Source organism: Symphalangus syndactylus, chromosome 9 (genome assembly GCF_028878055.3).
Source record: "Symphalangus syndactylus isolate Jambi chromosome 9, NHGRI_mSymSyn1-v2.1_pri, whole genome shotgun sequence".
Taxonomy (NCBI): domain Eukaryota; kingdom Metazoa; phylum Chordata; class Mammalia; order Primates; family Hylobatidae; genus Symphalangus; species Symphalangus syndactylus.
This window is the reverse complement of record NC_072431.2, coordinates 36,387,564-36,399,913: the sequence shown is the minus strand read 5'-3', so window position 1 is coordinate 36,399,913 and position 12,350 is coordinate 36,387,564. Positions and strand designations below refer to the sequence as shown.

The 12,350-nt window shown below is 36.8% G+C and overlaps 1 protein-coding gene across 2 annotated transcripts in view; it reads right to left on the bottom strand.

Annotated features, from left to right (window-relative positions):
• Nucleotides 1-8,230, bottom strand: part of SLC38A11 (solute carrier family 38 member 11) — a 59,855-nt gene extending 51,625 nt beyond the window's left edge. Inside the window, exons 1-3 of one of the 2 annotated variants that reach the window (XM_055291940.2) lie at nt 7,815-8,230; nt 7,236-7,350; nt 5,313-5,387 (exon numbers count right to left, since the gene is read on the bottom strand). In XM_055291940.2, coding sequence (XP_055147915.1) covers nt 5,313-5,387; nt 7,236-7,350; nt 7,815-7,853 — 229 coding nt within the window. In that variant the 5' untranslated portion in view covers nt 7,854-8,230. The remainder of the gene's footprint in view (nt 1-5,312; nt 5,388-7,235; nt 7,351-7,814) is intronic. The other variant, XM_063609455.1, reaches the window with a different exon arrangement.
• Nucleotides 8,231-12,350: the final 4,120 nt, after the last annotated feature.

Genomic DNA, 12,350 nt, shown 5'->3' with positions numbered 1-12,350 from the left:
GGCTAATTTTTGTATTTTTAGCAGAGACGGGGTTTTGCCACGTTGGCCAGGCTGGTCTTGAACTCCTGACCTCAGGTGATCCACCTGCCTAAGCCTCCCAAAGTGCTGGGATTACAGGCGTAAGCCACCGCGCCTGACCTTTTTTCTCACCCTTCAAGATGTACTAGTGTGATCTCACTTATTCTGTGGTTGCAATTTTCATTTAGATGTTAGTAACCTCTAAATTTGTGTTTCCAGGTCAGACCCCCTTCAAAACTTCAGACTTCTACAGCCAGCTGCCTAATAAATACTTTGCCTTTAAGATCTCATAGGCATCTTAATTTTAAAATATATAAATTCTAATTTGGTTATTGGTTCTGGAATTTGATTCTCTATCCATATTTCTCCAATCTGTAATTAGTATCAACAGAAACTTGAGAATTTCCCCAGACTTATCTTATTAATCATTAAATTATTTCATTACTTTCTATATTCCTGTGGTTACTAAGTCTATTAACTATTGCATCAGAAATATTCAAATGTAGCCCCTAATTTGTAATCTTAACTTGCCTTATGGTAGAGCTTTGGCCTTCATAATTTCTTGTCTGGAGTACTGCAATAACCCCCTAATAGTTCTTTTACCCACCAATCTGGCCTCCAACCAAGACACCTTTGATTTCTCCTTCCTACCAAGACAGTCTCAACATTTTCCCTCCACCAGGTGGATCTGGCCATAGGTTACCATAAATCTAATTGTGTCTTCTGCTTAAAATATTTCAGGGAGACCCATTAATGCCTTTGGATAAAAATTATTTATTAGCTGTGTGACCTTGGGTGAAAGATTTGAGCTCATCTGTAAAGTAAGGCAATATGGCACCCTTGAAGAGTGGTGTGAAGATTATGGTGTTTAAATGTCCACCACAATGCCTACTGTCTTATAGAAGCTGAGTGGGAACTAACGCTATTTCTACTTATTTTTGACAAGCTGCATGTGACAGTGGGAAAAGTATTGTATTTGGAGTCAGATAATAATGATAACAACCACAAACTACTAGCAAATGCTTACACAATGCTTTTCTGTGTGGTAGGTCTTTTTCCAAATACTTTACAAATACTAGTTATTTTTAATCTTCACAACAACCAGAGGGAGGCGCTATTATCATGCCCATTTAACAGATGACAAACGTGAGGCATGAAGGTTAAGTAAATTGATCTCTACAGAAGTAGTAAAATAAGAATCAGTACTTAGGCCGTAGTAGTCTGGCCTCAGAATCCATGAGCTTAATTAAAATCCCAACTCTGTTGCCAGTAACTTCAGACCTTGGCTAAGTCATTTTAACCTATTGAAGTCTAAATTTTCTCCTCCAAAAAAGTAAAACATGAACACCTACCTCAGAAAGATTTCACATTACAACTGCATTATGCTCAGCATCTAGCTCAGGAAGTGGTAATGATTATCATTACATGAGAGGCTTCCTATCTGCCTTTGCAAACCTCTCCAACTGCCCCTCTCTCCATTTGCAAACACCAACCCTACACTTTAGCCAGACTAAATCACTTGTTCAGTTGCATTTTGCATTCCCACATTTCCATCTGCTTCCATTTTCTCTGCTAACTCACTTTTTTTTTTTTTTGATAAATACTCAGAGGAAGTGTCTCCTCCTCCCTAGAACATTCCTGCTCTTTTGAGGCTAGGTTAAATGCCAGTCTCTGTCATTATGTACATATTTTTATTATGGTTTTTTTAATAAAGTAGTATAATTATGTTTTTTTTTCTTGCTTGACACACTATATTGTGAGCTTCAAAAAGGCAGGGATAATGTTCCTCATTGCTATATCTGGCACACTGGTGATCAGTATATATTTGTTGAATGAATCAGTGATCAATATAGCAGGATTGCTATATATCTACCCATCGGATTCCAACTTAATGTGATAAATGACCTAATAAATATATTTTTATTTATTTAATTAAATTTATTTATTTATTTATTGTTGAGACTGAGTCACTCTGTTGCCCAGGCTGGAGTGCAGTGGCGCAATCTCCGCTCACTGCAACCTCTGCCTCCCGGGTTCAAGCGATTCTCCTGCCTCAGCCGCCTCAGCTTCCTGAGTAGCTGAGACTACAAACGCGAGCTACCACATCCAGTTAATTGTGTTTTTAGTAGAGACGGGGTTTCACCCTATTGGCCAGGCTGGTCTCAAATTTCTGACCTCAAGTGATCCACGTGCCTCGGCCTTTCAAAGTGCTGGGATTACAGGGGTAAGCCACTGTGCCCAGTCCTAAGAAGTATTTTTTAAAATATCCTGCAAACACAAAGGACATATCAATAAATTCTACTTCCTTTGCTTAAAATTAGGAACTGCTTCACAAAAAAGTTGAATAATGCCTTGCAGGAGGAACAAGGTTTCACCAGGTAGAGAAGAAAAGGAATGTCAGGCAGGAGGACTATCAATGGGAAGATGGTGTGAAAGCTCATTCTGTCTCTGGGTAACAGAATTCTCCATGATGGCTGAGAATGTCTGCATGAGACTGTTGGTCACAGAGTGAGAGAGCAGTTAGAATAATTGGAATGAGACTAAAAATGCAGACTATGGCCAAACTATGAAGGAATTTAAATGCAATATTTTTGTTGTTGTTGTTGTTGTTGTCCTTACAGAGTGTCGGATTGTTTTGATTAGGGGAGTTTACAGAGTTCAGGCTGAGGTTTTATAAAAATAACTTGCAGCAGTATGGAGGACTGATGAGAAAGCAGACAGATGCTGGAGGCAGGAAAACTGAACAGCAGGTCACTGGTCAAGAAGGAGAATCAATGAGCTAGATGCTGAGAATAATGCAGCCATAATGTGAAATCTTTTTGAGGTAGGTGTTCATGTTTTACTTTTTTGGAGGAGAAAATTTGGACTTCAGTAGGTTAAAATGGCTTAGCCAAGGTCTGAAGTTACTGGCAACAGAGTTGGCATTGATTCTCCTCCTTGATTCTCATTGATTCTTATATAATTTATATACAATTTATATACTTATGTCACAGATAGGAGGCAACCAATTTCAGAGATGGTATGAAGGCTTGCTGAAGAAGGGTATGGTTGGGATGAGAACACTGAGCATTTTATAAAAGTTCAAAATGATTGCTTAAAGGTAAAAATGTGTTAAGAATTTAGTTGATAATAAATGTAAATGCTTTCATTTGCTTATAAAATACAGGCTACAAATGTATTCCCTTAAAAGTTTTAGGTATCTTAAGTATTAATCACTATAATATTTTGATTTCCCTTTAAATATATTGTATGCAACTTTTTAAAAATTCATGAATGAATCTGTTACTTAACAGAGGAATTTTCTTTTAAATAATTTTGTATGCTCAGACAAAAATTATTTTACATTAATCAACAAATTTGAAAATTTTAAAGCAAATTAGAATTATTTGCTGTAAATTTTTATAATTCTTTTTGTTCTCCAACATTTCACAACATGAAAACAGAACTTAGAAAAACTTGCTGTTGAACTGAACATACCTCATTAGTGGCCTTAAAAGGCAAAATAATAATTCTAGAGGCAAACCACTGATTAATTATAGCTCCAATCTAAAGAAAAATTCAACATTATACCCTACATGTAGATTTTGCTCTTAAAAGCCTAATTAAGAAAAAAAATGAATCAGCCTATGTATCTTTTTCACTTTTATGTGGTCATCCTTTATTTATCAGTTATTTAAGAATTTGGATCATGCAAGTAAATTTATGAGTTAGTAATTTCCACTAATAAGTAAATTTGCAATATGTGAATTTGCAAAGAACTTCTCACAGTTATTGTTATAGGTTTATATATGGCATTACTTGAAAAAGTTATTCACATTATGATTTATTTATGTGTAATACGACTTGGCTTTAGTATACTGTTCATTCTCCTCAAGTCCTGAACTTGTGGATGATGCATATTTTTAAATTTTTTCTACCTACCTGTTTACAATGTGAGTAAATGTTTACAATGCACTTAAACCATAGTGATTATGTTGGAAATTAATTGTTTGTCAGTGCTGATGGGAAACAGGAAATTTAAGAATGACAGGGACAAATCCTTGAATGATATTTCTTTTTTAGTGTAATAAATGCCCCAATAAGTAGACTGAAATTTTTAAACACCAGCAACTCTTAATAAGCACAAAGTTATAGGTCCCATGCTGCTAATTTATGGGTCTTAAGTTATAAATTAAGAGCTGTAATAACTAGAAGCAGTTTAGGTCTTGAGGGTAGGAAGAAGGCAGGGAGTTCAATGCCTCTCTAGCTTTGAATTTGGAAACTATTTCATGCTTTACTGTCTCTTTGTCAGCCTGAGAAAAAAATAGCTGAGTGTTGGGCAGGTCTTGGAAGCCTGAGGTTTTACCACAGATGGCATCTTGGCAGGATCTCTAAAAGCAGAGCTGAGACAGACATTCTTGGGCAAGGGGTCTGTGGATGAAGTGCTCCAGAAGAAGGAATGAGAGGACAGGGCAAGGTAAAGAGTTCAGCAACTACTGTGGTGGTGGAGCCCTGGAGCTCCAACTGTACCACACGTTAGTCCCTCATGGAGGCAAGGAGACCCCCTTGAGGCCCAGGGCAACACTCCAGAACAGAGGGCAGCTGAGGTGTTTTGCACTAGCTGGTAAAAGGGCATCTAATCCACCACAGCAGCAATTCCTGTGAGTGGTGTCTGTTTTTGATCATTGCCACCTCTTTCACAGTGATCCTAAGGTAGAGGAAAGACGCCGTGTTTGTCATAAGGTGAGATGGTCAGATGACACAGACAACAAAAAGAAGAGATGATTATGAGTTGTAAAGCCTGCATTTAAATGGGAGAGTGACAAAACGTGGGTGGGAATGAGTGTGGGCAGGCATAAGCCAGGCGCAGAGGCTTGATGAGCCCTGCTGGTTGATCACCAGAGCTTCATTTCTACCTCCACAAACAACAGCTGAATAAGGTTGCTCATTCACACACACCTGCCTATGAAGCCCTGCTATCTGCACTTTCAGAGCACAGTCTTCTCTTAGCCTTAATGAAGCTTTAAAATGACTTCCCCATCTACTACTTTCTGCAGAAAGTTAAAAAGGCACATGAAAAGGATTTAGGCTTGGTAATATATAATGCTATTCTACTTTTTCTAATCTGTTTAAAGGATTAGTAAGAAAAGTAAATCTCCTCAGGCATAAATGCTTAAATTCTTTAGGATTCTTTGATGCACTTTTTAATTAACTAGGAAATTCAGTTGCAGCATGTGTGTGTGTGTGTGTGTGTGTGTGTGTGTAGTTATTGCACAGTTGAAGTTGCAGAAATAAGAAATTATATAGTATTTTACCTGTAACATATGAAACCCAGAATAAAAGCAATATTCCCAAAGGAAACCCAGCTTGCTTCATTGAATAAGGCAATCCTGAAAAAACATAAAATGCCCCACCCTTCACATTAACAAGAAAGCTAAAATATAGAAACTTCCCCCTTCAATTTCTGCATATAATAGGTAAAGTCAATTTATATACTTATATGACATATTTGTAAGTTGCACACAGGACAGTATTAATATTAAATGTTAGGTATTAATACTTATTTCAGAATAAAATATTATTAGCTTAGGGACAAGTTAAGAGAGCAAGTTTCTGAGGTGACAGAATAAGAATTAGAAAGCAGCAAATGAAAAACAAATGCCAGTTCACACAAATAACGTTTACTTCAGGGTAAGAGTGACATAGCCCTGCAATATGTGGAAAGTCATTACCTCAAATCCTTCCTTACCTGCTAGCCAAGAAAGCAGAGAGGATAATAAGGAGCACAGAAGGGTTATGGAATATTAAGAAAGACAGACTCTGGAGTCAAAATGGGGCTACTACGTAGGAAAAAAATGAGAGAAAAATGAGAAGGCAAAAGTATTTTTTATAATGCTCAAAGGGGTACATAAAATTATTTCTTATAATGTTGGGGGAAATTGACAACTTTAGGTTATGGACAATAAAATATTTAAAACAAACACAGTTAACATATTTCCAGTCAAAATTTTTATTCTCTGAAAAGTTTTCCCTTAAAGAAAAGCAAACAAGCTGCTGAGCAGTGGTACTGTTTAGCATTGCTGACATGGCTCAGCTTAACACGTTCACATCAGGAATTAACTCTAGAATTCTTCTAAGTACAGCTGCTTATAGCTTCATGGTACATGGAGGTAGAATTGTAAACAAGTCTTGGTCCCTGTTTCCTTCTACTTTACCTCAGGTAACTCCATTTTATGTATCATTTGGAGAAAAAAAAAAGACTATCCATAGAAAAATGTAAAATCAAGGACCATATTAACTGGTGAAAAGTAAGAAAAGTAACTCAAGAGTAAGAAAAGTAACTCAATCCAGATAAATGTTTAATTTTCAGGTGATGACAGAGACAAAAATGTTGCAGCTTTATAAAACATTGTATTCTCAAAAAGTATTGCATTTTGCAGGATTTTGTTTTCTTCTTGTCTTTTCTGAGATAGAGTGTTTTCAGATACCAAAAAAGAATAATAACCACTGAAAATATAGCTGCTTTTATTACTATAATGCAATGCACTTTTAACTTTTTTCAGTAAATTTCCCTTGCTTCTAATACAATGGGAAAATCTGAGCTATTTATTTATTTTAATTCTGATTGTATGGGTCCTTTATTAGGAAAATTATACGCATTTTCAATTAACAAATTTGCATTGTTGACTAAATGATATTTAAAATTAATATATTGTAATAATTTTGTACTTTAAAATTTAACATTGTATAGATAGGTAAAGAATGTATGAATTTAATTTTTCATAAGATTGGTATGTTTTCATATTCAACTTTTCACCTCCAACATTTACAAATATCTGGAAGTTTTATACTTCTAGAAGGTTAAACAAAGATGATTCAAATAATGATGGACCCTTCAGTAAGTGGAAAAAGTACATTTGGTAACACTAGCAATCAACCACACAGCCTACAGAAAAATGATTCACCATCACCCATATGCAGTTTCACCTTAATCTACCACATGTGGAAGATGCTCTCAACTGTGGAAACAGTGCGAATTACAGCCCCATCTTCAGCATAAAAGACACGCATACATACTGTTACACTAGAAAAAAAGGAAGGCTTTTATGGAAGAAAATTACCAATTTTCTTATTTAAGTCTTTTTTTCTTTAAAAATCATTAATGAACACTAGCAGCGTAGCGAGTCTTAAAATTTGCCCTTTCACTTAAAATTTAAACCAAAACAAAATACACTTACCTATTATACCAGATCCTATAATCGAGTTGACAACATTAAAAAGAGCAGCAGACTGACAGGTTTTCTCTTTATACTCATGTTCAGAAACAAGGGTTTCTCTGTCATCTAGATCTCTCTAATAGATAAAATAGCAATTATAAGCAAATACTAGTTCAGAAAATTAGAAAAGTAACAAATATGTAATGCAGGATACTAGCACGATTTTCTAGTAATAATAAGTAATGTCACTAATGAAAATAAAATAATGCCGGGATAACAGAAATAAAGAATAGCAATAATAGCTAGTAATTCAACAGAGCTTGGTAAGCAAACTCCATCCTAAAATTTCCAGATTACAACTGCCCCAGCTGCTAAGTACAGGATCTGTTAGCAATTCAGTGATGTGATTTTGTGAAATTAAAGTGCCTGCTAAGAAAAAAAAAAAAAAAAAAGTCAGATTAAGGCAAAACTTTTTCTCCCAGAGAACTTTTTGCGGTGCTAAACCAAGAGCCCAGGTGAAGGTAGGTGACCTGACCTGTTGCAAGGTGAATGAAATTTCCAGAAAACTGGCTTCAGAACCTGCCCAGTCGCTAGTTTTACCTGCGGCGGGATGACAGGCTCCTGCCTCTGGTAGCCCATGGCTGAGCTGTGTCCTGGGCAGGTGGAAAACGCTGGGGCTGGGTACGGATTCGCACCCGGCCAGCCTCCTCCGCCACCTCGCACACAGCCAAGGTCCGCGTGTAGCCGCAGAGCTGCAGGGAGCCAGTTCCACAGGCGCCCCCTGCTCCCTCGGCAGGCCGCGAGGGCTGCAGCCCCAAGATCTCTAGGCTGTGGCAGCCTGGGGCGCTTTTCCACCGGAGTTCGCCCAGACAAATGTGTTTTTCCTCCGGATGCGGAGATGCTGCAGGATGTTTCTGATCCGGGCAGCCCTGTCTCCCCGCCTCTCCACTCCACACCCCCGCCTCCCTCAGAGAACAGGGAGAGCTACTCTTCCCCGGAGCTGCAGAGGACAACTTGTTCCACCCACGCTGCCCTGCCCAGATTTCACAGAGTTATGACCGCCTCGTTGCAGTCCGTCCTAAGTTAGCTGCTCCTTTGCTGGGGTCTGAAGCCCGGGTAAGAACGCAGAAGCACCCTTGGGCCCATGGGACATCTTCCCTATTAGCACCTCCTCCTCGCTACCCCTCTTCAATGGCAGAGACGACGAGTGAAAATTTGGGACTTTTACTGTAAATGGAAATGGAAAGACTCATAAGAAAATGAACAGCAAAACAAAAAACTTTCCTAGGGTTTTAGCAAACTTGACTACTGAGCATGCTTTGGTCAAACGCTTCCTGGTAACTTTTTAGAAAAAGGAGCGATAGAGAAAATGAAGGTGGATTGTTACTGGATTCAGGTAATGAACCTTGAAAGGGGAAAGAGGAAGGAGTACAAGGGTTTGGGAAAGGGGTGGCACCTACAGTGTCTGAGCTAGAAAGAATCTTCAATGACCACCTATTCAGTCCTCTTACATTACAGATGAAGCAACAAGCCCAGAGAGTATTCAATATCAGAGACAGAATGCATGAGACAACAGTTTCAGGGGCAATAAGAGCGGTGATATGCCATCATACTTACCAATTCTGCCTTCCCTTGATATCCATATGGGATTGGTTCTGGAACCCCTGCAGATACTGAAATCCAGGACTGCTCAGGTCCTTGATATTAAACGGCATGGTATTTACATGTAATCCAGGCACATCCTCCAGCATACTTTAAATCATCTCTGGATTATTTATAATACCTAATACAATGTAAATGCTATTTAACTAGTTGTTATACTGTATTGTTTAGGAAATAAGAAAAAAGTCCGTACGTGTTCAGTATAGACACATCCATCCTAGCCCTAACTACATTTTTGATCTGGGATTGGTTTAATGCATGGATGCAGAACTGAGGATATAGAGGCCAACTGTACCTAATTAAAGAGGTTCTGTTTCATACATATTTACTTATAATTATAAAAAAATTAAAAACCGTGGGAAAACAAGACTTATAAACTTTATATACACTCTGCCATCAAATGTACCATGCTGCCATATTTTCTTCAAATTGTAAAAGTAAACACAGTGTCACAATAGGAACCCCCTTGACCTTCTCCGTTCCTTTCCCCAGGCCTTCAGCCCTGGAGTCATGGTTCATCAAGTTAGTGTTATCTTTGCTATTCATGCTTTGTATTTTAATCCATTCATTGATAGCCATAAACAATATATAACATCGGCTTTTGTATTTTCAACATTTACAAAGATGGTGCCATATTGTACATGTTATTTTTCCACTGGCATTTTTGTTTTCAGCATGTATGATGTAGATATATGCAGATATGTTTTTTTCATTTTATCTAACAGTTAAGTCAGCCTTACCCCTACTGAAAGATATTAAGGTTGTTTCTCATTTTACACTCTTCCGGAGCATAAAAGTGACAGTTTCTTTAGATGTAGAAGTGTTAGGTAATAGGTCATGCACACTTTCAACTTCATTATTATTATTATTATTATTTTTGAGATGGAGTTTCGCTTTTGTTGCCCAGGCTGGAGTGCAATGGTGTGACCTCGGCTCACTGCAACCTCTGCCTCCTGGGTTCAAATGATTCTCTTGCCTCAGCCTCAGGAGTAGCTGGGAATACAGATGCCTGCCACCACACCCGGCTAAGTTTTTGTATTTTTAGTAGAGATGGGGTTTTGCCATGTTGGCCAGGCTGGTCTTGAACTCCTTGAAAGAGTAAAGGCAGACCCAGAGCAGGCCAAACGCAGTCAAGAGATCTTTATTAGCAGAGTATGGTCAGGTCGCGCAGAGAGAGAGAGTGCTCTTGGGATGGGATATTTATATCCCTTAGGGCTACGTGGGTATCGATGATTGGGTCTGGGGGGCGGGAGCGGGGGGAGGGGGAGGTGTTATTTTCTTATTGGGTCTTTCTTGGCGGGTTTAACATTGCGTCAGGTGTGGAGAGGGAGGAAGAACCCGGAACTGTCGCCATCTTGTGGTACCTTACGTGTCTGCGCCACCCAACACTCCTGACCTCAGTTGATCCACCATCCTCGGCCTCCCAAAGTGCTGGGATTACAGGTGTGAGCCACTGTGCCTGGCTTTCATTAAATATTTTTAAATTGCTTTGCAAATTGATAACATGAATTTCACTTCTACCAACAGAGGTGAAATTCTTGTTTTTCTATGTTGTCTGCAACACCAGGACTTACTTAATCTATGTTTTAAGTTTAATTGTTCTGCTGGATTTTTAAGTGGTGTATAATTATTGTGTAAATTTGTATTTTATCCTAATTTACATTGAGGTAGAAGATCTTTTATATAGTAATTAAATATTTCCATTGTTGTCTTTGTGAATTTCATTTTTTTTGCCCATTTGATTTTGTTTGTGAATTTTTTCTGTTGATTTGTAAGCATAATTTATATATTTGGGGTGGCAACCCTGTGTCAGTTATGTTTTGTACATATCTTCTCCCAGCTTCTCTCTTTCAAATTTTTTTTAATTCTGTGAAGTTAGTTTTAATATTAGTAATCTTAATCCTGATACAAGTGCATTGAGAAGGAAAAATTATAAGCCTATTTTACTCAAAAATATATATATGCAAAAATTCCAAGGAAAATATTAGCAAATTGAATCTATCTGTTAACGAAAAGTTAACAATATCATAAAAAAGTTGAGTGTAGTCCAGCAATGAAAGGATAGCTTAATTAACAAAAAGTTTATAAATATAATTTCCAACATTAGCAGGTAAGAAAAAACCATGTTATTATTTCACTGTATTCAGGAAAAACACTTGATAATGTTGAATTCTTGATTTTAAAAAAACCTCGTAAATCAAAAATATAATACAACTTCTTGATAGTGATAAACTATAGCAAAATATTTTCATTATGGGGAAATTTTGGAAGCATTCCCATTTAATCAGAAGTGAAAAAAATCAATGATTGTGACTTTTATTTAACTTGATATTGGAGTTCCTAAAGTAATAAGAAATAAAAGAGAAATCAGAGGTATGAGAATTGGAAAGCTAAAAATAAAACTGTCATCATTTTTAGATGATAAAATTGTTTATATAGAAAAATCCAAAATAACCTAAGAGAAAAAAATTAGAAATAGAGAGTTTAGAGAGCTGATTAGTATAAGATTAGATTAAAAATATATTAATTTCTCTACAGCAACAGCAAACAACTAGATATTGTAATTAAAAAGTATATAATAGTGTCAGAGAATATCTAATACTAAGGAATAAATCCAATCAAAGAGAAAAATGTACACAATCTCTTCAAAGAAAAATATAACAATCAAGATACATTAAAGAAGGCCTAAATTGAGAGATATACCTTATTCGTGAATCAGAAAAAATATTCTAAAGATATCAAATCTGATCAAGTTGATCTATTGATTAATAAAATTATTTTCACCACCACATTGACCACAAATCTCTGTCAAAACCTTTCTTTTTTGTTTAATTACAAAAGAAAAATGTTTGCTTTTTTTAAGTAGAAAATAAAATAAAAAGGAGAAATTTTAAATGTTCAGTTATTTCCACTCCCAGTGATAAATTTATTTTAAAGATTTTTTTTCAATATATTAGGTTGGTACAAAAGTAATTGCAGTTTTTGATATTAAAGTAATGGCAAAACCTAATATTTTGCACCAACCTAATATTATATGTGTCTCTGTATGTATGTGTTCTTCTTTTTTCTTTTTGTGGATATAGGCTTTGTAGTGGTCTTAAAATATATCCACAAATTCTCTGACATCCTCTCTTCAAGAAGTGAAGCTTAATGCCCTTTCCTTTGAGCGCAGGTATGACTTAGTGACTTGCTTCAAATGAACAGCATATGACAGAAGTGATGTGTGTACATTCTGATATTAAGTCATGAAATTCATTGTGAATTCTGCCTTGTTCTCTTTCAGACCATTCACTCTGGGAGAAAGCAACTGCTATGTCATGAGGAAATTGAAACCACCTATGGAGAAAGGCCCACATGGTGAGAAAGTAAAGCCTCTTCCCAATACCAAGTGAGTGAGTTATACTAAAAGGGGATACTCCAGCCCCAATCAAGTTTTCATATGACTGCAGCCCCTGTCAGCATCCTAACTGCAAC